At 42.0% G+C, this 27,359-nt stretch overlaps 1 protein-coding gene and 1 pseudogene across 3 annotated transcripts; one reads left to right on the forward strand and one right to left on the reverse strand.

Moving 5' to 3' along the window:
* Positions 1–1,895: 1,895 nt before the first annotated feature.
* On the reverse strand, positions 1,896–27,359 carry GDE1 (glycerophosphodiester phosphodiesterase 1). Of its 3 annotated transcripts, XM_005224761.5 has the most exons (7): positions 26,965–27,359; positions 26,654–26,740; positions 11,246–11,421; positions 9,381–9,486; positions 6,175–6,267; positions 3,727–3,938; positions 1,907–2,521 (listed from the first exon to the last, which is right to left on the reverse strand). In XM_005224761.5, exons 1-7 carry the CDS (start codon positions 27,223–27,225, stop codon positions 2,374–2,376), a joined length of 1,083 nt encoding a protein of 360 aa, XP_005224818.1. In that variant the 5' UTR covers positions 27,226–27,359; the 3' UTR covers positions 1,907–2,373. The 3 variants fall into 3 exon arrangements, with proteins under 3 accessions (NP_001029858.1, XP_005224818.1, XP_024840781.1); NM_001034686.2 differs by lacking the exon at positions 26,654–26,740 and having other exon boundaries at positions 1,896–2,521; positions 26,965–27,296; XM_024985013.2 differs by lacking the exon at positions 26,654–26,740 and having other exon boundaries at positions 11,246–11,417; positions 26,965–27,049.
* LOC783567 (coronin-2A-like) lies at positions 16,724–18,607 on the forward strand (annotated as a pseudogene).

Genomic DNA, 27,359 nt, shown 5'->3' on the forward strand with positions numbered 1-27,359 from the left:
GATAGGCACTGTTGGAGTGCTGGGAATGTTTCTCATGATTGAACTCTTGCTAAGAGTCAGACAGGATGATAAACCTGGGTTTAGAGTGGGGGCTCTGGAATTATATAATCTGAGCCCAAATCCTTTTTCTAGTACTGTTGCATGACTCTAAGCAAGTTACTTAACTTCCTGCACAACAGGATTGTAATGGTACTGACCTCATGGTGTTCTAATAGACACACAGAAAGGATCTGAAATAGTGTCTAGTAGATGGTAAGTCAATAAATCGCAGTCATCAGCACTTTACTTGCACTCTTTAATCACACCTACTCCCTGGCACAGTACTAATACTGCCCCTATTTTAGAGATGAAATTAAAGACACTAGCTATGTAACTTGCAGAGGTCATATACCCAGTGACTAGAAACTCAGATTTATCTGAGGCCAAATCCTTTTGTTAACCCCTTTACTAAGCTTTCCAAACTTAACACCTTTCTTCATCAGAATTCTCCATTCTTCAAGGCCCATGAACACCTTAAGTGGGCCTGAAGTGCAATACGGATTCGAGCCAAAGTCAAGACAGGAATCTTTGACTCTCAAAGGGTCTTCACACCACAGAAGCGATGCTGTGAACCCTGTACTGCCCCAAGATAATTCCTTCCCTGTCAGTTGCTGTGTGGTCTCTGCAGGTAGGCCAAAGGGGAAATTCAGCCCACAGATGTCTTCTTTGGCCCCCTTCTCGTCACTCCAGTCATAACTTGGCATGTGGATCATGCAGCTTAGATATGTTCCAGTCATTGGATCTTTGTTATTTTAAAATTCAAGAAAAATCATTTGTAAACATCCCAAGTGTGATTTACTGCCCTCCTGCCAACACCAACTATAGCAATCATCAGTCTGCTTCTCACCATCTAGCTGTGTGGGCTGATGGCCTTGCTGCTGCATGCGTGAGGCTGGGGACCCATTAGGATTCAGGAGGCAAGTCATGACGAAGCTGTGGGCCTGTGATCAAGGCTGATGGAGCTGAAAGGGGGGTGGAGTGAGGGACGGAGGTAGAGAGAGAACTTTGCAATTTTCACTCAACTTCATTTTAAATATTGCTACTTAAGTTCACAATGTGACGCCTGGGAGCTCTATGTTATAAAGGTAGACAGAGTGACTAGTTCTCTGAACTGACTGACCTGGATTTGAATAGCAGTTACACCAAGGAATGTGAGATCTGGGTAAGTGCCTCAGTTTTTTAACTTCGTAGTGCCTCAATTTCCTTATCAGTAAAAAGAGGTTAATCTCTCTTAAGATTTTTGTGAAGGCTAATTAAAATAATGCACATTAAACCACTAAAATTACTCACAAATAATAAGCAAGGAATTTTATCATGAGATCAGGCTCTACGTCACCAGCTGTCATTTCTGGGACCCTTCCCTTCCACAGATTTTACTTTTCTCATCTGTAAAATGAGGCTAAGCCTAGATGTTCCTGAAGTTTCTTCAAGTTCTGTCTGAACAGCTGTTGTAGAGTAGCTTGAAAGGGTACAACTCTGCCCCCTAGTGGTTTGAAGCTCTTATTTCTAGATACCATCAACAATCCCTCAGACTGGTGTCAAGACTTCCCTACCATTTTCATTTTCTTCCCTATCATTTGGCTTCCCTTGTCTCAGGCAGTAAAGAATCTACCTGCAATGCAGGAGACCTGGGTTTGATTCCTGGGTTTGGAAGATTCCCTAGAGAAGGAAATGGCAACCCACTCCAGGATTCTTGCCGGGAGCATCCCACGGACAGAGGAGCCATAGGGTTCCAAGAGTCTGAGAAGACTCAGCAACTGAACAACAATGTCTCATCAGCAGCCCTGGTCACTGGACTGACAATAGCAGCTCCCCTAAATTTTCCAGGTCAGGATATGATGCTTGGTACACGGTTTTCCCTTAGTGCTCCTTTTAATGATTTTATTAGTATGGTCACAAGTTTGATGTCTACAGTACATTGATAATGTAGCTAGATACAAACATCTTAAATAAGCAAATTACATAAGTGTGTCAAGTTTTAAAATGTCTACTCCGAGTGATCATGCATTTCCCATGCATTTGCATCTGCACCCCCAAATTGCACAATACAATCTGTGCTTATCTTCACTGGGTCTTGAAGTGTGCCTCCTCTAAGTCAGGGCAGGAGTGTTGTGCCTTTTGCAGACCCAGACTTTGAAGAGCATCACTTTTGAACTCAGGCATTCCATGGAGCACGGTGGCTACACTGGGTTTTGCTTTGGTTCAGGTGAAAACCCAGTTACGACTATTGCTTATGGGAGCCACCCGATCCCTCAAGGGCTTGGGCTTGTTGATATCCCTGTGTGAGGCCCACAGACAGTTTCTGTAACTGTGTTTCCTCCCTGCGGGGGAAGTCTAGAATTCAGGTGTGCAGTCTTCCAACATGCTGTCAGTGATATAGCTGGAACCAAGATGAGATTCGTAGTAACTTTTTTCATCAAAAGTATTAACAGTCCAAGCAACAACCTGAATGCCTTTAGCTGACCACTTCTTCACATAGTCCCTGGAGAAAGAGGAAAAATCAACCATTAGAATAATGCCAACTGTCTCAGAAATCTCTAATGGTCTCTAAGTATGATGTTCACGGAGGACTAACAGCACCCAGGAGCCTCTTAACCGGCCTCTGCAGCCAGACTGTTCCAAGCCCAGCATGAGCGCCTCCCCAACACTGCCGCAGCTTTAAACACTTCAGCGACCTCCTAAAAACAATTCCTTGCGGCCACGCGCCCCTACTAGAGGCTGTAAGCAGTGGCCTAGCCCCACCTGTTTCTTTGGCCTCATCTTACGCCACATTCCCTCTTTCTTTTCTGTGTGTGAACTGATTTTTCATACAATTCCTTGCAAACAACAGGCTCTTTCCTGTCACAACACTTTGGCATGTGTTTTCCTCTGACTTGGATCTCGACCCCTACCCTCCTCAATTCCCTTCAGATCTTAGCTTAGTTGTTTAGCTGTTACTTCCGTAGGGATGTTTTCCCTGACTCCTTTCCTAGGAGAAATTGAACAGTATACATGTACTCGTTTCTCCTATATAGCATTTATCTTAGCCGTAATTTAATATTTATTGGGTCGCTTTTTGATTAGCATCTCTCTTTTCCTCTTGACTATAAACTCCATGAGGGCAGGCCATGGCTTCCTTTTTTTCACCACAGCCATCATCAGCTTCTTAATACAGGACCTTGTAATACCATAGGCATACACCAAATATCTACTGAACTGAATGCATGCATGCCTGAAATAATATAAAACTTAAAAACTATAACCACCTGAAATACACAGCCATAAAATTGCCAAAACAGATTCAGAGAATGCTGACAGTTTAGGGAATGGCAAGTTTCTCAGAAGCAATGAAGTGGAGCCTGTAGGAAAGCTAGGAGATGAGGCAGGCGCCCACAAGACGTCTTCCCTGGATCCTGTGTTGGTTTTTAAAGGCAGCCAATCACAAGGAAATACAATTTCTCTGTTTCTGTTGTCAGAGTTTGACACTACTTCTTTAAAATGCGCTAAAAAACAAGAATAATTGATCAGTATCTTTTGGAGACAGTGAAATAGGCCTGAACTCTTTCCACCTAAGCAGCTATTAGCATTCCAAATTAATAAAGGCATGGCTTGCTCTGTGGGTGGGAACCAATGCAGGTGTCCACTGTTAATCCTCCAAGAAGAACATTCAGGAAATGTGTCAGGAGAAGATAAAATCTTCCAACTTACGGGGATATAAAGTCCTTTTGTGCGAGGAAAGCTGAAACTCCACACAGGTACCACAAGATATTATGCATACTCCAATCGAGCAAAATGTCCAAGGCCACAAACATGGACTGTTTCCAGAAAGATTCAAAGCGTGGTTTCCCATCTCCTGTGTGGCTAAGGCTCCAGGGTCTATGAATTAAAGCCGTTACTACATTCTGATCTGTTTGTCTCATCTGAAAAGAAATTTGGGGAAAGAAAGCCATCATCACATCTTAACTCTAATACCTCTCATTTACTCTTTAGATTTAGCCAATGTACTCATTCTGAACGAGGAGGTCACGGGTGGTATGCTGCCCCCATGTCTACTAAATACTCTATCATACATCCTTTGAGAAAATAATGTGTGAGATGTAAAGACGTAAATATACAATATAGACAAGAACACTTCCTCCACAATCCTAAAAGAATTGCAATCCTATCTTTAAAATGAGAACATTACAATTTCAGGGTCAAATTTTAACAATGTCACAAAGAGTAACTTTTAATCGGATATGGATTTAAATTATGGCTAGAGATAATCAGAATGCAATTAGGATGAAACCATGACCATGTCAAGATGGGCTGGTTAGTTTTTGATCCTTTTTAGAGAAAATGGCTAAAAAAAGGTGTGGGGTTGGGGAAACTGGCTGAGAGAAGAGAAAAGAGAGCAGTGGGGAAAGGGATGAAGACAAAGCAATGGGATGCAGTAGAATTCTTTAGTCTGTGCTCTATGCTGCTCTGGAAAACGTATCACACATTTTAAAGGTCTGCGGTTAAGGAAGTTTGGGAAACGCCGATTCAAATGTCTGAAAGCCCCATTACACTATTCATCTCAATGACACTATATCTCAGTAGGCGCCACCCTTACTGTAAAATTTTAAATATATGCTATGTTGGCCATTGTTGAGGAACCAACTCTTTGTTTTGGAAACTGGTGAACAAAGGGCAAAATTAAGCATTTATTTGCTACTGAGTAGCTAAATCATAGATGAGAGTGCCTTTCTACAGAAGAATTCTACCTAGCTAATGTGCTTAGTTGCTCAGCCGTGTCTGACTCTTTACGACCCTGTGGACTGTATGTAGCCTGCCAGGTTCCTCTGTCCATGGGGATTCTCCAGGCAAGAATACTGAAGTGGGCTGCCATGCCCTCCTCCAGGGGAATCTTCACAATCCAGGGACTGAACCCAGGTCTTCCACATTGCAGGCGCCACCAGGGAAGCCCATGAATACTGGAGTGGGTAGTCTATCCATTCTCCAGGGTATCTTCCCGACACAGGAATCGAACGGGGGTCTCCTGCATTGCAGGCAGATTCTTTACCAGCTGAGCTAACAGGGAAGCCCCTAATCTAGCTATACATGAAGAATATATGACAGACTTAAAATACTGATATTTTACAACTGCTAGTAAATTGCCAGAACTGGCCACTGGCATCAACAGCAGCTGCTGACAACACAAGTCAGTAAGACATTATGTACCTCCTGATGGAAAAAGACCCTCACTTAAGAAATTACCTTGCCAAGAATAATTAAACCTAATCTGATTTATAGCCATCACTATCAACTTAAAGGAAATATACAGAGGAGACAATGTGTTCAATTGTATCATGGCATAATTAGCAAAATTCAGACTTTGGTAAATAAACTCTACAAAACAGTCTGGTTTCTGCAATAAATATATCATGGGGGCGGGGGGGATAAAATTTACAGGTTTTAAGATTTAAATTCTAACATGAAGTTCTTATTTGGGTCCTGATTCAAATTAATAATCTGTAAAAAAACAAAACAAAATAAAAAACTATGATATTTGTGAGACAAATGAAAATTTATACATTGGGTATCTGATGATCTTAAGTACTTCCTGTTAATGGTTTTAGATGGGATAATGATATTGTGATTATGTTTTTTAAAGATATTTAATACAATTTTTATGGATGAAATGTCTGGAATCTGCTTCCAAATAACACTGGGGATAAATGGGATTATGGATGAAACAAGGATTATTATTAAGGGAGGGCTCGCTCTACCATCTACATATTTCAAATTAAGGCATCTTTTAAATTGTCTAAGTAATTGACTTACACACACACACACACACAGAAGTCGCTCAGTCGAGACCGACTCTTTGCGACCCCATGGATTGTAGCCCACCAGGCTCCTCGGTCCATGGGATTTTCCAGGCATGAATACTGGAGTGGGTTGCCATTTCCTTCTCCATATAAACATAAAAGGAGGAGCTAAAAAGGAATCAAGGTACCTTAAAATGGGGTCCAAGTACCCTCCCCTTCCCAAATTTTTGTTACTTTAAAAGAGGGGTTTCTTTAATTGATTCAGTTCACTTTAATAGGCATCTATCTTATACTTATTTAGTCCACTGCTATTATCACCACCAACTAACAAAATATAACATACAACAAAAACCCAGAATTTTACCTTATAGATAACTTCTGGCAAGAAAGAGCAGACGATACTATTATTGTATAGTTTAGGAAATTCCATATATACTTTTTTTAGAGCATCAGTAGCCTGTAAAACAGAGAGATTCATGTATTTAAAATCTATTACAATGTAGTCCCAGCCAGTAGCTACTGTATTATTAAGTACAACTCTATTAACTACATCAGAAGTTTACTAATATATGGGGATGTTCAAAGGAGTATTGGTAGGTTGCATTATCCACTAGGATGCATTTTAAACTCATACCAGCAGATAAGTAAGCAGCTGGGGTACTGCTGCTTTACTATTTTGTTGAGAGGCTCACCTCCTTCTGTCATACTTTGGAAAACTATGGCAGACTACAGGCCAGTGGAGGCTGCAAGCAAAATTTTAAAAGTCTTTTCCTTATATCCCAGTTTAGCCACTAGGAAAGGTCCTTTTATTCCTACAACTCTATCACTCTCTGCCTTTCCTGGCTGAAGCAGGAGTCAACCAATCTGGGAACTAGAAAGGATAGATTTTCTCAGTCCACAGAGAGAGGAAACGTCTGAGAGGAAATGTCACCCATCACCAGCATGGAGGGAGAAGCAATGGGACAGGGAGAAACTGGGGAGAGCTGGAAGTCTTCCAACTCTTCCCAGGATGAGCAGAAGTTTCTTTTTGTAGCAGTCCAGCTACTAAATGACAAGAAATCACACAAGTAAAATACTGGCATTGTGTAACCTTTATTGAATTAAGAGATCTGGCCATGGAACAACCGTAGCAGCTAACAACAGAGGTGTCCAGATGTTAAGTGGACTGTAATGTTGTTACATCGTAATTGTTGAAATACCCCTAAGTTTTGGAAAATCACATTTAACCTATAACCAAATATAAGCAATGAAATGCAATAAAAAAATAAGAAAGAAATTATTCATGTCATGCTTCCCCTCACTAATACCACAAAGTGCTAGAGAGTTGAGGTCATTTTCAACCAACACGCACTGTGTGTGATGTTTCATCTAGATTCTTTATCTAATTCTCATAATGACCTTACATGGTCATTTCTTATGTTGTTCCCTCTTTGCCCACCAGGAAATTGAACCCGATCAAGGTTAACATTACACTGTAGGAAGCGACAGTTTAGTCATATCTCCATCGCCCGTGATCTCGCTCCTGCACTGCATCTCCAACTGGCTGCTGACACCTGTTGCTTTATATTCCCGTCTTGGTGAATCAGATCACTATGTTCTATCCAAAGCTGCCCAAACCATCTATGAACACCCAGCCAGAAAGCTCAAATGGCAATACCTGGATTAAAAGACAAAATTTCTTCTCCTCCCTCATCTTAGTCTAAGAAAATAAGCAAGAAGGTCAGTACACTGTGGGTGAAACGTAGGGCCTATCAGGGTTTCCAAACGTGGGCCATATCATCAATAAAACCTAAGGTGCCCATTAAAAATAATACATGTTCCTTGAGCCCACAACCTGAGCCATTTTTAGGATTTAATCTCTGAGTGGGATGGCCTAGGAATTTGTATTTTCAACATGTATTCCTGGTGATTCGGATGCAGACTGACTGAAAAACCTAGATATAGAGAACCATCAGTTTACCAAAATAATAAATTAGCCAGAGCACCCTTCTCCTCTTTCTTCAAAAATGGGAGTTTATTGTACTTAAGTTAGAAGTTTATATTTCAGGTTTTAACAATTATTTTCAATTTTAAACAAAAATTGTTTTCAACATTTTTTATTTTTAATAAAAGTTGGTATCATTAGAACTCTCCAGGATTTTACAGGCAAGGATAATGGAGTAGGTTGCCATTTCCTTCTCCAGGGGATCTTCCTGACCCAGTGATCAAACCTGTGTCTCCTGCTTTGGCAGGTGGATTCTTTACCACTGAGCCACCTGGGAAGCCCCTAGGTGGTCGTAACTGATCATAATCATCACTGGGGGAAAATACCCCAGAATAAATGCAGAAAAATGTATTTGTCCTTGAAAAGTTAAGAGAACAAACATAATATGAACCATATTTTCCCACTGATTTCCACTGCAATAATGTGTTTTTATGTATAAAAGTATATGTTCTAAAAGTTATGCAAATCTCATTTGAAATGTAATATCATATTTAAAAAAATTATAGTAAATAAGTACAACTATTCAAGTCACAGAATAAAAAACTGTATGTAAGGGGGACTTCCCTGGTGGTCCAGAGGTTAAGACCGCCTGTCAATGCAGGGGACATAGTCCACCATCTTCCCTGGCCCAAGAAGATCCCACAGGCTACTGAGCAACTAAGCCTGTGCACCTAGAACCTGTGCTCTGCAGCGAGAGAAGCCACTGCAATGAGAAGTCCGAGTACCGCAATGAAGAGTAGCCCCTGCTCGCTGCACCTAGAGAAAGCCTGTACGCAGTAACGAAGACCGAGTACAGCCAATTAAAAAAAAAAAAAACTATACATAAGGGACAGAAATCATACAAAAGGGGCAAATCTTTGTAGAAGATAAATATCCTCTTAGCTATCAGAAGCTTTAAATACAGGAGCTTTCTTTAAATTCAGTCCACAGCTCTCTATCTAAGACTCTTATTAGCCAGATCCAACTGGTCTCGTGTTCAACTTCTGAAATTCTTTTTATGAGGTTACTGCTAAGTTGCTTCAGTCGTGTCTGACTCTGTGCGACCCCGTAGATGGCAGCCCACCAGGCTCCCCCGTCCCTGGGATTCTCCAGGCAAGAACACTGGAGTGGGTTGCCATTTCCTTCTCCAATACATGAAAGTGAAAAGTGCAAGTGAAGTCGCTCAGTCGTGTCCGACCCTTAGCGACCCCATGGACTGCAGCCTACCAGGCTCCTCCATCCATGGTATTTTCCAGGCAAGAGTACTGGAGTGGGGTGCCATTGCCTTCTTACCTCTTTACTATTTATTTAATATCTTTGGTGAATGTTTTATCCAAGTAAGAGAAACCTGACTCTTCCAATTCATGCTAGTTGTTGAGTATGAGGAATTAAACAGTTCCATCAAAGTTTAAAAAGTTAAAAGATTCCATACTTTACTGCTTCCTTGAAGATGTGGATTTTTGCTTTGTAAACTTGCATTACGCAAATAGAATTTGTAAAAATAATTTAAGAAGAAAATATAAATAAGAAAATATACAATTAATTTTCAAACAGACTAGCAAATAAAGAGGTATTTTCAAAAGAGAAGCCTATGGAATAAACTGTACCTTATATGCATGGCCCTTGACATCAAAGAAGATTGTGAGGTTATGGTTTAGGCACTCTGCAACGGCTTCTCTTAGGGTAGGGATCTTTTCATTAGGGAAATCATTCCTACAAGAGAGGGTAAAGGAATAGTACAATGTAGGAAAAAAGAAAAGATAAAAATTAAATGAAACAGACATCTGACAAATGTCTCCCAACCAAAGGAAGAGTGTTTTCACCAACTTCCTTTCTCTAACCACCCCAAAGTCCAAGGACAATTTACGATATCTTAAACCAAATTAAAGATATGCTAGGCCAAAGATCAGCAACAATAAAAATCATTCACTTTTCAGGCATTCACTGGATTTGTAATTAGTAACTTTAAAGGTCAGAGTATATGCCATCTTTGGAGAACTCAGACTTAATTTTAAGATTGTGACTTCCCCAATAGAGTCTTAGGCAGGAGAAATTCCTAGCAATACATATACATGTGTTAACTGTATTGTTGTACATTTAAGTGCAACTTTAAAAAATAATTTTCTAATACATAATTCTTAAAAGAAAAGGAAATTAAGTGCCTGACACACAAGAAACCAGCTTTTCTCACATAATGAAATTTCAGTCTACATGATTTAACGTATGCTAATTCAACCACATTATTCCAGCGTTAAGATCTTGGTTTTAAAAAAGATAAAGATAACTTATCTAAGCATTTTTGCTTTAAGTGTTGACTTTGAACTTTACATCTTAATAGCTGCTGCTGCTGCTGCTAAGTTGCTTCAGTCATGTCCGACTCTGTGCCACCCCAGAGACGGCAGCCCACCAGGCTCCCCCGTCCCTGGGATTTTCCAGGCAAAAACACTAGAGTGGGTTGCCATTTCCTTCTCCAATGCATGAAAGGGAGAAGTGAAAGTGAAGTTGCTCAGTCGTGTCCGACTCTTAGCGACCCCACGGACTGCAGCCCACCAGGCTCCTCTGTCCATGGGATTTTCCAGGCAAGAGTACTGGAGTGGGTGCCACTGCCTTCTCCACATCTTAATAGCTACAGCACTGTAATATGGAAACCAGCCTTTCCCTCCCCTTTGGCAGAGCAATCAAGTAACTGTACTAGTAGACAGCAATTTCAGCAGCCCTGACTCAGAACTTTCAAATGTTATCTCCTTTCTAAAGTATGGCTTCCTTTGGCTGACTTTTCCTTTCAGTTCCAAGGAAAACAAAGTCCAAGCCATCTTGTGGGGAGGACTATAACTTAATCACTGGGTCAAATAAATTGACCAGAGAACTGATATAACATGAATTACAGTAAGAACACATTTTTCAGTATTACAAAGACAAGAGGAGAGGGATTTAAATAGTCACATTACAAAGTATATTATCCAGTATACCAATTCCAAGGTTTTTATATAGCTGTTAATGGTGGGATGGGCATGGGTTCTGTGGTCATATACGTTTGAGAAACACTAAATTAAAGGTAAGAATTGACTGACAGGGATACACTGACAGATGTATCCCTAAGGGAAACATCTAAAGTATTTGATCTTATTTGATCATAGAACCCTTTTCTTCTGGAACATCTTACAGAACTAGCTCTGATATACATACATACACACACACATATATAAATTTATGACAGTACAAAGTAATTGCCATGTTAGAGTATTGTCTTGAGAACAATTCTGAATCAAATCTGGCCTCAGTGGGAAAAGATGAATAACATCTTATTTCTGTTGTTCCTGGCACGTGCCTGTTACTTGGGAAACCTGTATATAGTAGAAAATAAAACATAACAAAACAACGCTTCCTGGAGCAGAATCAGAAGCTGCCAGTGTCTTTATGTGATCTCCAACACAAGCTGAAAGATATGTTTAGGCGACAGTACACCACTTACCTTAATCTGTGATTTGCTGCAGGATTAAGCTTCCTAATTTGTTCAAATGTCAAATCACACAATCGACCGGTGCCGTCAGTCGTCCTATCTACTGTGCTATCGTGCATTAAGACAGGAATCCCGTCAGCAGTAAACTCAAGGTCCAGTTCCACGCCTGCTGCTCCGTTCTTAGCTGCCTTAACAAAAACACCGATGATTTTACTGTCAAGTGGCCACAGGCGTCATTTTGCAATCTAAGCACTCAAGATGACCGTCAGGGCTGGCTGTCCCTTCCTAGACCAAATAGCAACCCAACCTGTTTTTTTCATGGATGTTAACCTTACTTCAATACAAGTAAGGTTAGGTGGCGCTAGTGGTAAAGAACCCGGCTGTCAAGGCAGGAGACTTAAAGACCAGTCTGGGTCAGGAAGATCCCCTGTAGGAGGGTATGGCAACCCACTCCGGTATTCTACCCAAAGGCTCTCAAGGACAGAGGAGCCTGGCGGGCTACAGTCCATGGGTCACACAGAGTCGGACACGACTTAATGACTTAGTACGGCACAGCACACGTTAAAAATGTCAATGTAAGTAATCCATAAAAACTTTGACTTCCCCACTTTTCTCATACTCAGACTGGCAAATGGGGAGAGTTTTGGAATTTGTTTTCTCTGCTTGCTTTAACTATATGGGCCATTAATGGCTTACAATTACAAATATTTAGTCAAATTTCACTGTTTACCCACACTCTCTGGTATAGACTCTCTGATGATTCCTCTGTGTTTGTTGATTAGTTGGCTACTGCTTTTTTCTTGGTCCATCCTCTAGAGCAGAAACACCTAGCCTGCTTCTAGGAGACACTACATTTGTTAATGTGAGCAGCACTGGCTGTTGGCCAACAAGTTGGTGAGCCCAATAAGGCACAGAAGAATTTATCTAAAAATAGAACACGAACATAAAGTTTGAGGGGCCACGCTCCTCTGAGACGCACTGTCCAACATTTGCTTCCTTGGCTTCTTTGAGACAATGAAGATATGAAATGTTCAGTATGATGAAGACCTTAAAGTTAAAATAAATTTCTGTAACTATGCAAAAACATGGAGTAACTTTTTTTAATTAGGCAAAAAAGACTAAATGGATATTAAAATTTTGCCATATTTGCTTCAACCTCTTCTGCCCTAAAACAATAATACGTATTATTTTTAGTCACTATTCTAACTGCTTTAAATGTATTAACTCATTTGCTCATCACAACCCTTTAGAAGGTACTATTAACACGTTATTTAACTTATACACAGAGTACATCAATGCGCAGTGCTGGACTGGATGAAGCACAAACAGGAATCAAGACCGCCGGGAGAAGCATCAGTAACCTCAGATATGCGATGACACCCTTATGGCATTAACTGAAGATGAACTAAAGAACCTCTTGATGAAAGTGAAAGAGGAGAGTGAAAAAGCTGGCTTAAAACTCAACATTCAAGAAACTAAGATCATGGCATCCGGTCCCATCACTTCATGGCAAAGACGGGGAAACAATGGAAACAGTGACGGACTTTACTTTCTTGGGCTTCAAAATCACTGCAGATGGTGACTGCAGCCATGAAATTAAAAGATGCTTGCTCCTTGGAAGAAAAGCTATGACAAACCTAGACAGCATATTAAAAAGCAGAGACATTACTATGCTGACAAAGGTCCGTATAGTCAAAGCTATGGTTTTTCCAGTAGCCATGTATGGATATGAGAGTTGGACCATAAAGAAAGCTAAGCGCTGAAGAAGTGATGCTTTTGAACTGTGGTGTTGGAGAAAACTCTTGAGAGTCCCTCGGACTGCAAGGAGATCCAACCAGTCAATCCTAAAGGAAATCAACCCTGAATATTCACTGGAAGGATTGATGCTGAAGCTGAAACTTCAATACCTTAGCCACCTGATGCAAAGAACTGACCAACTGGAAAAGACCCTGATGCTGGGAAAGACTGAACGCAGGAGGAGAAGGGGACGACAGAGGATGAGATGGTTGGAGACCATCACTTGGTGGACATGAGTTTGCACAAGCTCTGGGAATTGCTAATGGACAAGGAAGCGTGGCGTGCTGCAATCCGTGGGGTCGCAAAGAGTCAGACACGACTGAGCAACTGAACTGATCAATAGGCTCATTTTCAGATGAGGAAAACTGACAGATATTAAGAAACTTGCTCTGGGTTACACAAACAAGGATGTGGTAGAGGCTGCACTTTCTTTCTTTTGAAAAAATATTTATTTACTTATTTGACTCCACCAGGTCTTAGGTGTGGCACATGGAATCTTCATCTTCACTGTGGCAATGTTAACTCTTAGCTGTGAGGCATGTGGGATCTAGTTTCCTGACCAAGGATTGAACCTGAGCCCCTTGAATTGGGAGCATGGAATCTTAGCCACTGGACTACCAGCAAAGTCCCGAGGCTACACTCTTAACCACATGACCTTACTATCACACTACAGATACAACTAGGCAACCCACTCAAGTACTCTCGCCTGGAAAATCCCATGGACAGAGGAGCCTGGTAGCTACAGTCCATGGGGTCACAAAGAGTCGGACACGACTGAGTGACTTCACTTTCACAGCTAAATTTCTACCCTCTTTTTCTCAAAAGGTAACTGCCAAGTGGATGTGCATTATTTCCATATCAATCCCTTATAGGTCTTTATATATTTACTACACACTTAAGTATAAATAAAAATATATGGCACTGCAGTAGTGCATAGTAGACATTCAATAAATATTAGCTATGGTTATGATGTTCTTTTTAATGACTATAGTTGTAATACAGTCAAATTTATTATGTCCTTTATAGGTGGAGATTTGTCTATTTTACTTAAATCCTTTCTTACTTAACCTCACTTATAAAGATAAATAACTGTTTTTTTTTTTAGGCTTCAAAGGTTGATTTTCACATATATTACTAAGTTTTCCCACTCTAAAAATTCCAATCCCAACACTAACTGGCTATGTCATCTAATTACTTACATTACTCTGGCCTGTTTCATCATTTTCATGATGATGCCTTTCTAAGGATCTTAAGAGTTGTTCTGAGAATTTAGAAATAATGCATGTAAATAACCAAGTTTGGTGCCTGGCTCAGAGACAGCACTCGATAAAAGCTATTATGACTAGAAAAACACTTATGCCTCAGCGAAAAAGTCATTATTTAAGATGTAATGCTTCAGTTCAGTTCAGTTCAGTCGCTCAGTCGTGTCTGACTCTTTGCGACCCCAAGAATCACAGCATGCCAGGCCTCCCTGTCCATCACCAACTCCCGGAGTTCACTCAAACTCATGTCCATTGAGTCAGTGATGCCATCCAGACATCTCATCCTCTGTCATCCCCTTTTCCTCCTGCCCCCAATTCCTCCCAGCATCAGAGTCTTTTCCAATGAGTCAGCTCTTCACATCAGGTGGCCAAAGTACTGGAGTTTCGCTTTAGCATCATTCCTTCCAAAGAAATCTCAAGGCTGATTTCCTTTAGAATGGACTGGTTGGATCTCCCTGCAGTCCAAGGGACTCTCAAGAGTCTTCTCCAACACCACAGTTCAAAATTCTTCTGCGCTCAGCTTTCTTCACAGTCCAACTCTCACATCCACACATGACCACTGGAAAAACCATAGCCTTGACTAGACGGACCTTTGTTAGCAAAGTAATGTCTCTGCTTTTCAATATGCTATCTAGGTTGGTCATAACTTTCCTTCCAAGGAGTAAGCGTCTTTTAATTTCATGGCTGCAGTCACCATCTGCAGTGATTTTGGAGCCCCCCAAAATAAAGTCTGACACTGTTTCCACTGTTTCCCCACCAACTGTACACTAATTAAAGGTACATCTTTTTATAAAAGTGTACCTTTTCTAAGTTAAAGATATTTATTATGCACTGGTAAATCAACACTGGTTACATATTTTATAACATAAAACAAGAACACATTTCCAGTATTCACAGTGCATCTCTCTCACTGTAACACAAATGTTAACCTCATTCTTTGAGGCTAGTAATTAGGTTCAATTATACTTTTATTCATTATGGGCATTTTTATTTGGCTACCACACAAAAAATAACAATGGTGAGAGACTAGTACAGTGTAGTATAGTAACTGATAAATAACCATATAATACAAATTCTTGTATTTTAGCAATAACAATTAATAATAGAATAGTATAGCACAGTATAGTAACAGAAATCAGATCAATGATTGCCTTAGGGCAGAGGCAGGAGTCGAGGTTGACTCCAAAGAGAACACATATGGACATTCTAGGGTGATGGAAATGAACCAAAGTGGTGCCTGCCCAGCTATATGTTTATCAGAAGTCATAGAAGTGTATACTGAAATATACCTTTAATTGTATATAAATTATGCTTCGACCAAACTGACTTTAAAGTATCTGCTTTAATAAAGTCATTGTATCTATTTATTGACCATGCTGTGCAGCTTGTGGGATCTTAGTTCCCCAACGTCCTGTGTTGGAAGCCTGAAGTCTTAACCACTGGACTGCCAAGGAAGTTCCAGTCATCAATATTCATATGGCTTTTGAGATACTATTCACATACCATAAAATTAATCCATTTAAAGTATACAATTCAATTTTTTAAAGCATATTTGCAATTGTGCCACCATCACCACAATGAATTTCCAAACTTCCTCATCACCCCTGCTAAAAAATAAACCATACCCATTAGCAGTCAGTCCCTACTTCCCTCTCCAACCCTCCCAGTCCCTGGCAACTACTAATCTACTTCTCTCTCTGTGGCTTTGCCTACTCTAGACATTTTCTAAATATAGAATTCTAAAATATGCAATATTCTGTGACTAGGTTCTTATACTTAGCATACTGTTTTCAAGGTTCATTAATGTTATAAGTGTATGAGGACTTCATTCCTTTTCCCTGTGAAACAATATTCCATTGTGTGGATACAGCACATTTTATTCACCCTTTCATCAGCTGATGGACATTTCTGTTGTTTCCATTTTTTTGCTATTATGAATAATGCTGTGAACATTTTTTGTGTGTGTGAACATTCTTGTATGTAAAAATGTACGCACATTTTTACACGGTGCATGTTTTCAACTCTTTTGAATATATACCTAGGAGTGGGACCGCTGCTTCATATGGTAATTCTATACTTAACTTTCTGAGGAACTGCCAGACTAGTTTCCCATCATCAGTGTATGAAGGTTCCAACTTCTCCATAATCTTGTCAATACTTCTAGTCTTTTTGCTTATACCTGTCCTAGTGGGTATGACAGGGAAAGGTACACCCAACTAAATGCAGAGTTCCAGAGAATAGCAAGGAGACACAAGAAGGCATTCTTCCATGAACGATGCAAAGAAAGACAGGAAAACAACAGAAGGGGAAACACCAGAGATTTCTTCAAGAAAACTGGAAAAATCCAAGGAGTATTTCATCCAAAGATGGGCACAATAAAGGACAGAAACAGTCAAGACCTAACAGAAGCAGATGAGACCAAGAAGAAATGGAAAGAATACAAAGAAGAACTGTACAAAAAAGATCGTAATGACCCAGATAACCACCATGGTGTGGTCACTCACCCAGAGCCACACATACTGGAGCATGAAGTCAAGCGGGCCTGAGGAAGCACTGCTGCCAATAAAGCTAGTGGAGGTGATGGGATTCCAGCAGAGCTATTTAAAATCCTAAAAGATGGGAGTGGCAGCTGTGAGGCACTGGAGCGACTTTAAGATGTCACAGCACCCCCAGTACCGGAGCTCCAAGTTCCGCCACATCTTTGGCAAACCAGCCAACAAGAACTGCTACGACTCTGTGCCCATCACCCACAGCGTCCCAGACAATCATTTCTGTGCTGTGAACCCCAATTTCATTGCAGTCGTGACTGAGTGTACTGGTGGGGGTGCCTTCCTCGTCATCCCCTTGCACCGGACAGGAAAGTTGGACCCTGACTACCTGAAGGTCTGCGGGCACAGAGGGAATGTCTTAGATGTCAGATGGAATCCTTTCAATGATTTTGAGATCACCTCCTGTTCTGAAGATGCCACGACTAAAATCTGGGGCATCTCCAAATGGCTGCTGACCAAGAACCTCACAGCCTTCAGGAAGGAGCTGGTGGGCCATGCCTGCAGAGAGGGCCTGGTGGAGTGGCACCCCATGGCTGCCAACATCCTCTTCAGCTCTGGCTACGACTACAAGATGATGGTCTGGAACCTGGATTCAAAGAAGTCTGTAATCATGAGCCCCATGAAGACAATTAACTGTCACCAAGACGTGATCCTCTCCATGTCCTTCAACACTAATGGCAGCCTGCTGGCCACTGCCTATAAAGACAGCAAGATTCGGGTTCAGGACCCCCGAGCAGGGGCCATCCTCCACGAAGCCAACTATAAAGGGCACCGGGCCAACAAAGTGCTCTTTCTGGGGAACCTGAAGAAGCTGCTGTCCACAGGCACATCCCGAGGGAATAACCGGCAGATGGCCTGATGGGACCAGGACGACCTCTCTGTGCCTGTCACAGAAGAGGACCTCGACGGCTCCTCGGCCGCGCTGTTTCCCTTCTATGACGCGGACACCAACATGCTCTAGGTGGTGGGTAAGGGAGAGAGAAACATCCGCTACTATGAGATCAGTGCCAACAAACCTCACCTGAACTACCCAATGGAATACCACTCCATAACCCACAGAAGGGGGTCGGGGTTGTGCCAAAGAGAGGTCTCGACGTGTCCTCCTGTGAGATCTTCCGTTTCTACAAGCTGATCACAACCAAAAGCCTCATCGAGCCCGGATCCATGATTGTATGCAGGCAGTCAGAATCCTACCAAGAGGACATCTACCCGCCTACGGCCAGTGCCCAGCCCTCTCTGACAGCCCAGGAGTGGCTCAGCGGGATGAATAGAACCCGTCCTGATGTCCCTTAGGCCTGGTGCAGAGCTGATGAGCCCACAGCCTCTGCCCTCAGAGAGACCCCTCTCTGTCCCCATGGCCCCCACCTCGCCTCTGCAACCAGACAGAAAGGCTGGTTGCAGAGGATGGCCGGAGGCCCTTCTCCCTGCTAGAGGAGAAGGTGCCAAGGTGGGCGGCAGAACACACACTGGAGAAGAAAACCTGGCTCACAGATGGCTTTGACATCTTCGAATGCCCCCCACCAGAGACAGAGAACGGGCTGCTGCAGATATTCTATTGGCTTTAAGATGAGATCCAAAGGCTCTGGAAGCTGCTGACACAGGACAAGGTCCAGGCCAAACAGCTGGAACTGGAGATCAGAAACTTGTGGGTGAGCTCACAGAGGCTCTGAGCAGAGTCCTCTGCCCTCCTCACCCTCAGGGACACCAATTGGTTCCATGGGGAGGTCCAGAACCAAACCACAGGTCCTCTGAGAACACCTACTGTTTCTATAATTTTTTACTAGAAATGAAACTCTTGGTCACTGAAAGATTCCAGTGGGACCTGCTGCTGATTTTCCATTTGCCTTCTTGAAACAATGGTGTCTGAACTGACTCTTTTTAGATGATACCTGGTAGCTCAGATGGTAAAGCGTCTGCTTACAATGTGGAAGACCCAGGTTCAATCCCTGGGTTTGGAAGATCTGCTGGAGAAGGAAATGGCAACCCACTCCAGTACTCTTGCCTGGAAAATCCCATGGACAGAGGAATGTGGTAGGCTACAGTCCATGGGGTCACAAAGAATCGGACACGACTGAGCAACGTCACTCACTCACTCACTGCCTTCGGTTTACTTGTTTTGAATGGTCCACGATAACTTCTGAAGGGGAAGACAATACTGTAGAAAGTTAGAGCTGGAAGGACCTAGGAGGTGAAGCCGCCTCTGGTTTTCAAGTTGTGGTTCACAGCAAGGCGGGGTGGGGAAGGTTAAGCCAGGAGGGCTGTTTTGTAATATTGGCTTCTATGAATACATAATTCTGCTACTACAAATTAGAAGTTTGCAAAGCAAATAAATAAATAAATAATCCTAAAAGATGATGCTATTAAAGTGCTGCACTCAATATGTTAGCAAATTTGGAAAACCCAGTAGTGGCCACAGGACAGGAAAAGGTCAGTTTTCAATCCAATTCCAAAGAAAGGCAAAGCCAAAGAATGTTCAAATTACCCTACAATTGCACTCATTTCACATGCTAGCAAGATTATGCTTAAAATCTTTCAAGCTAGGCTTCAGCAGTATGTGGACAGAGAACTTCCAGATATACACTCCGGATTTAGAAAACGCAGAGGAACCAGAAGTCAAGTTGCTGACATCCGCTGGGTCACTGAAAAAGCAAGGGAGTTCCAAAAAAACATCTACTCTTGCTTCACTGACTACACTCAAGCCTTTGACTGTGTGGATCACAGCAAACTGGAAAATTCTTGAAGAGACGGGAATACCAGACCACCTTACCTGCCCCCTGAGAATTCTGTATGCAGGTCAGGAAGCAACAGTTAGAACTGGACATGGAACAACAAACTGGTTCCAAATAGGGAAAGGAGTACATCAAGGCTGTATATTGTACAGCCTTATTATTTAACTTATTTAAATAATATATAACTTATTTAACTTATTTATAAATAACTTATTTAACTTATTTATAAATAAGTTATTATTTATAAATAAGTTTAAATAACATATAACTTATTTAACTTATATGCAGAGTATGTAAGTTAAATCATGAGAAATGCTGGGCTGGAAGAAGCACAAGCTGGAATCAAGATTGCTGGGAGAAATATCAATAACCTTGGATATGCAGAAGACACCACTCTAATGGCAGAAAGCGAAGAGGAACTAAAGAGCCTCTTGATGAAAGTGAAAGGGGAGAGTGAAAAGTCTGGCTTAAAACTCAGTATTAAAAAAACTAAGATCATGGCATCAGGTCCCATCACTTCATGACAAATAGAAGGGGAAAAAGTGGAAGCAGCGACAAATTTCCTCTTCTTGAGCTCTAAAATCACTGCGGATGGTGACTGTAGACAGGAAGTTAGAAGACGATTGCTTCTTGGCAAGAAAGCTATGACAGACCCAGACAGTGTGTTAATAAAAAGCAAAGGCATCACTTTGCCAACAAAGGTCCGTATAGTCAAGGCTATGGTCTTTCCAGGAGTCACGTATGGATGCGAGAGCTGGGTCATAAAGAAGGCAGAGCACCGAAGATGCTTTCGAACTGTGGTGCTGGAGAAGACACTTGAGAGTCCCTTGGACAGCAAGGAGATCAAACCAGTTGATCTTAAAGGAAATCAACCCTGAATACTCACTGGAAGGAGATACTGAAGCTGAAACTCCAGTATTTTGGTCATCTGACACGAACAGCTGACTCACTGAAAAAGACCCTGATGCTGGCAAAGACTGATGGCAGAAGGAAGAGAGGGCAACAGGGGATGAGATGGTTGGATGGCATCACCGATTCAATGGCCATCTCCAGATGGTGAGGGACAGAGAAGCCTGGTATGCTGCAGTCCATGGGGCCACAAAGAGTTGGACATGACTTGGCGACTGAACGACAACAAAGGGTGTGTGAAGTAGTATTTCACTGTGGTTTTGATTTGCATTTTTCTGATGGCTGACTCTGTTGATTATCTTTTTTGATGGGCTACTTGTACACCACAATTCTTCCAACAAATGTCAATATTTATCGAGTGCCTACTACGTATCAGGCACTGTTCTAGGTAGTGAGATTGGTGAGCAATGAAAAAAAGGAACATGGATCTTACATTTTAGTGGGGAGAAAGAGATTATCAACATGTTACATGTCCTATGGTAGTGATAAAAGTTTGAAGAAGAAAATGGAGGGTAATGTGAGAGTTAAGGCAGGCAGGAGTCACTAGACAAGACAATCAGGGAAGGCCTGTTTAATATGGTATCTGAGAACAAGACAGAAAGCCCAGAGATAAACCCACACACCTATAGGCATCTTATCTTTGACAAAGGAGGCGAGAACATACAATGGGGCAAAGACAGTCTCTTCAATAAGTGGTACTGGGAAAACTAGACAGCTACATGCAAAAGAATGAAACTAGATAAATCAAAATGGATTAAAGACCTAAATGTATGATCAGAGACTATAAAACTCACAGGCAAAACATTCTATGACATAAATAACAGCAGGATCTTCTATGATCCACCTTCTATAGTAATGGAAATAAAAACAGAAATAAACAGGTGGGACCTAGTGAAACTTAAAAGCTTTTACACAGCAAAGGAAACTATAAACAAGGTGAAAAGACAATCCTCAGAATGAGAAAAAATAACAGCAAATGAAACAACTGACAAAGGATTAATTTGCAAAACAGACAAGCAGCTCATGCAACTCAATACCAGAAAAACAACCCAATCAAAAACGGGCAAAGGCCCTAAACAGACATTTCTCCAGAGAAGACGAACTGCTGGCAATTAAACACAAGAAAAGATGCTGAACATCACTCACTATTAGAGAAATGCAAATCAAAACTACAATGAGACATCACCTTCCATGTTCAGAATGGCCATCATCAAAAAAATCTACAAACAATAAATGCTGGAGAGGGTGTGGAGATAAGGGAACTCTCTTGCACTATTGGTGGGAAATGTAAACTGATTACAGCCAAAATGGAAGACAGCATGGAGATTCCTTAAAAAACTAGGAATAAAACTACTATATGACCCAATTATCCCACTACTGGGCCTATTCCCTGAGAAAACCATAACTGAAAAAAATACATGTACCCCAAACTTCACTGCAGTACTATTTACTAGGAGTACTAGGACACAGAAGCAACCTAGATGTCCACTGACAGATGAACGGATAAAGAAGCTGTGGTAGATATATACAATGGACTACTGCTAAGCCAGAAAAGAAATGATGTGAGTCAGTGCTAATGAGGTGGATGAACCTAGAGCCTGTTATACAAAATGAAGCTGTTACAGAAACTGTGGTGGCGGAAAGAGACAAGTGGCACTTGGAGATGAAGAAGAGGGTTTATTCAGCACCAGTGCGGGCTCAGCAGTCACCTCTAAACTCCCCCCACCCCCGCCTGCTCCCCTGTTCCCCCCAACCCTGGGCTCCACCCCAGGCAGAAGCAATGGGCAAGCAAGATTACAGAAGTAGAGGTGGTGAGTGGTGAGCAAAAGCTGTTTAAGCAAGATAACAGGCAGAAGGCAGAAAGTTGTTATTCTCGATGGGGGTTGGTATTCCAGTTGAGGGTTCCCACCTCAAACCAAGTCAGAAAGAGAAAAGCAAATATCATATATTAATATATATATATATGTGGAAACTAGAAAAATGGTACAGATGAACCTATTTGCAGGGCAGCAATGGAGATGCAGACACAGAGAAGAGACTTATGGACACTCTGGGTAGTTGGGGAAAGGAAGAGGGTGGGATGAATGGAGAGAGTAGCATGGAAATATATACACTCCCATATGTAAAATCGATAGCCAATGGGAATTTGCTGTATGACTCTGGAACTCCAACCAGGGCTCTGTGACAACCTAGAGGGGTGGGATGGGATGGGAGGTGGGAGGGATGTTCAAGAGGGAGGGGACATGTGTATACCTATGGTTGATTCATGTTGATGTATGGCAGAAACTCACACAATATTGTAAAGCAATTATCCTTCAATTAAAAATAGATAAATTAAAAAAAAAAAGAATATGACATCTGAGCTGAGACTTTAGTGATAAAAGTCAACAATACAAAGATCCAGGAAAAGTTTTCTAAGTAAAAGAAATAGCGAGTATGATACAAACACCACAAGGTAGAAAGGAGCCACAAAGTACCGACTGCCTACAGGGATCTGTTCCTCTTCTTCTTCCCTGCTATTACCAATCCCTCCTCGGGTGTGTGTGCGCGCGTGTGGGAGACAGAAAGACTGACAGAGAGTGACTGACTTCTGGAAAGACTTATGCAAGAGGGAGTGCAGTCTTTTCTTGAGGTCAGATGGTGATCCATAAGAATATGAGGCCTGGGGTTACAATGGTCACCTGGCAACTATCAATACAATGAGGGCTATCAATATAGTACAAATATGCTACAGGTGGCAGAGCAGACAGAGCTAGAAACTGAGTCCTCCACAATCACAAACTGCACAGCTGAATAAACCATCCTAGAAGTTCTCTCTCCCAGACGTACCTCTTATGGAATAAAGTCCGCTTATTGTTTGAAATATTTGAAGTTAGACTTTCTATTGCATGAAGCTAAAAGCATCATTAATAAACACCCAAGGTAGTTTAACCAGAAAGGTCCGAAATAGAAAGTTGTTTTGATTTTACCTAAGTGCAATAGAAAGACAACTGGAGGGTTTCCAAAACTGGCAGGATTTAACTTGAATTATACTTTTAAAGCTTCACTCTGGTCCCTCTGTGGAGACTCAACTGCAGGTTTAATTTCATGCTTCAGTCACTGGTTGTAATTGTGAATCTTTCTGGAATGCATTTATTTCACCTCTCTCAAGTTTCTCCTTCTCTAGCTATTCTATAACCTACCAGAAATTCTACCACTGTCAAAATGTCTTCCCTGAATTTTTACATATTGGAATGTTTAATATAAATTATGAGCTGCAAACAAGCACAGGGAGGAAGAACAGGACAAAAAACAACCCTGAAGGGAATAAACTACATACTTCTTTTGAAGTCAAGAGGGATGTCTTCTGCAGTCTGTAGTAGCTGTCTTCAGCAGCTAAATTCTATCGCGGCTAAACTGTTCACTGACAATGACCTCAAGCTAAGTGACATCTCATTTCCTCTTAAACCAGGAATCAGCTTGGAACAATGTTATTTAATTATAATTACATAAAGACATGTTCAACCTAAACACATAAGGTATGAATGGAATTTAGCTGTAATTCCCTTGCAACACAACAGGATATGACACCCTATCCATGTATGTGTATTTTGCATACACATATTTCCACATTTAATATGGTTTATATTTAGTTGACATGTTCCTGGCCAAACCATGACATCCATTGGTAAATACTTATGAATACCTTCTGTGCTCAACTAACACTGAGTTATACTTTAAGGCATGGACATGAACTTGGGCAAACTCCGGGAGATGGTGAGGGACAGGGAAGCCTAGTGTGCTGTAGTCCATGGGGTTGTGAAGAGTCAGCTATGACTTGGTGACTGAACAACAACATACTTTAAGGCAATTTACATAAAGGTAAGTTGAAATGAAAGCCTGTAACAATTAATTTTTTTTCTATAGTAATTATTCCTTTTCATGACAATTTTATCTGTGTAGTTATGTTACTTCATCCAACCTTTCAGTTTGTTTAGAATGAGAAATACATCCTTCACCATCTTTAGACTTATTTTTGAAATTTATTTCAATTGGAGAATAATTACTTTACAATATTGTGATGGTTTTTGCCATACATTAGCATGAACTGGCCACAGGTACACATGTGTCCCCTCCCTGCTGAACGCCCATCCCACCTCACTCCCCACCTCATCCTTACAGGTTGTTAGAGCTCTGGCTTTGGGTTCCCTGCATCATACATCAACCTCCCACTGGCCTTCTATTTCACATATGGCAATGTATATGTTTCAATGCTATTTTCTCAAATCATCCACCTTCTCCTTCTCCTTCTCCCACTGTGTCCCAAAATCTGTTCTTTCTTTCTTTATTTTTAATTATTTTTGCTTGTTTTTTTTTTTTATTGTTTTAGTTTGTTATGTTTTTATACTTATTTTTAAGCAGAATGCTGAAAGAGCTGCTCTGTCTCCCTTCTGTCACAAAGAACTAAAGGCAAAGAAGCATAAAAGACACAACTTGGTTTATAAACAGATGCCCTTCACCAAATTAAAACTGCCTTCTGACCCTCTTCCTTCTTCAGACTTAAAACTTTTTACCTTTACTCTGTCTTTAGATTCTTGGCCCAAAGAGCTAACATTTGTGGAATCTTATCTTGGGCCGAGCACTTTATGTCGACTACTTTACTGAATCACAACTGATTAGGCGGATATTAACATCATTCCCACTTGACAAATGAGGAAACTAAGGTCAGAGCTAGGATCAGAGTTAGGCAAGGTATGCTATGCTTGCTACATCCTACCCGTGACTCTGACTGGGACACAGAGCACTTAAGCAACTCGCTCACCACACAAAACTGTCTGTCCCCTAGCTGGACAAAGAAAGGTCAGTCCAAATTCAACATCCTGGAACATGGATATTCTAATCTACAACAAAGAGCACTGGGGCTTGGAATCAGAAGGTGATACCACGCAGGGCCCTGTGGAGCTCGTGGGCACAAAGACTTATCTGAGTCCCCCCACTTCTTGTAATCCAGGAAACAGCTTTCAGTCTGCCTCCGTGACCTTCCCTGAGTTCCAAAGGGCAGATTCAAGCAGTTGTTAATCAGGGAAGGGAGTGGATGTGAGACCAGGGGTAAACAGTCAAGAGAAGTCTTGGGGCAAGGTCCTGTTTCCCTATCAACAGATAAATACAGCAGTATCTTTGAGCTATTTACAGGTACTGAAACCCCCTCCAGGTGGGAGCATTTATGATTAATGACAGTATGCTGCCCAGAAGCATGTAGACCCCAGACCAGTTGGACCTGAAGGTTGAAGATGTTGACTCCCACTTACCTCACCACCAACCCATCAGAAGAATGTCCACGAGCTGATCATGCCCTCTTTGAACAATTACTATAAAACTTCTCACTATCTTCCCAAAGTGGGGACACATGGTTTTGAGGGCATTAGCCCACTATGGCTCCCTTTCTCTTTCTACTTCACCCAAAACTCTGCCTCTGAGATTTCACTTGGCACCGGTGTATAGAGAAGCTGAGCTAACAGAATCAAAGGCTGAATTCGAGAAAGAGCTGTGTGTGTTTGAGCCAGTTTTCCTGACTCAATGTTAAAATGTTTCAGAGAAACAAGAGGATCAGATATATTTTCACAGATGCAATAGTGCCTAGACAACTGCAAAGCTCTCTTACTAAGCAAGCTATCATTATGATGAAGTCTGGAGACTGCCAAGAGAAAAGGAGAGGCAGAAATCATCAGGTGTCCTGCTGCCAGGGTTGTCTGACCATGGGGATCCTGATAAGGAGACGACCTGGATACTTTGGAGGACAAATAAAGACAGCCCCTGTGAAAGTGATCCACTTAGAATATATAAGCTAACCACTGACCAAGACTCTCCTTAACCAGGCCAGATTTCCTGCTTCATTCACACACCAGCCTCTGTTTAGCCCCTTGAAGTTAGGCCATATACTATTCTGTTCCCTAAGGATCCCAACATCATTCCCACCTCAGTACCTTTGCACTTGCTGTTTCCATTTCCTGGAGCACTTTTCCCCCAGATTCATGGGTGGCTCTTCATAATTACAGTTTCAGTTCAAAGGTCACTTTCCAACAGGATTTCTGTCTACAGTAGCCTGACTTCTCCATCTAGTCATTCCTTATTGCGCTAGCCTACTTCTTCATTGCACTCATTGCTCTCTTAAAAGTACCTCATTTATGTACTTACTTGTTTAAGGCCTGTCTCCCCTACTCCAACGCCAAGCTCTGTGAAAGCAGGGACCCCTTCTGTCTTGTTCATGACCATCCTCAGTACCTGGCATATAGCAAATACACAGGTATTTGCAGTGTTCCATAAATACTTGGAAGTCCGGAGATTTTCCGGCATTCAGAAGGATTGATGGCCACTTGAACGTATTCTTTGTGGACGAATGGGGAATGGTAAGACCATCATGAAGAGGCTGGGGAACCTTCGGAAAGGCAGGCAAAAAGTCCAAGCTCCCAGGAGGGGCGCAGGGGAGGGAGGCGTGGGGGACTCACCTGCCGAATGGCCGCCAGCGTGTTCTCGGGAGCGTCGTGGCTGCCTCCCCGGTGGGCGATAGCGGAAACGCGGTCCCGGGGCTTGAGCACCTGCATAGCCCTGCGGGAGGGCACTGGCTCAAAGCTGAAGAGGCGCAACAGGAGGTAGAGGCTGCCAGTGAAGAGGCAGGCATTGAAGGGACTGCGCGTTAGCAGCAGCAGCACCAGCAGCAGGAAGGAGAAGGGGCCCATGAGGCCCCCCTGTTCCTCCCACAGCCACATGCCGGCGCCCGCACCGGCACAGATGGGAGGCCCGGACCCGCCGGGCTCCCAGGACAGGAGAACGAGAAACTAAGACGAGAGCCCAAAGCGCCGGCTGCAGCCAGCACCCTTTGAGTGGACCAGCGCCGCACAAT

The sequence above is a fragment of the Bos taurus genome, chromosome 25 (assembly GCF_002263795.3).
Source record: "Bos taurus isolate L1 Dominette 01449 registration number 42190680 breed Hereford chromosome 25, ARS-UCD2.0, whole genome shotgun sequence".
NCBI lineage: Eukaryota > Metazoa > Chordata > Mammalia > Artiodactyla > Bovidae > Bos > Bos taurus.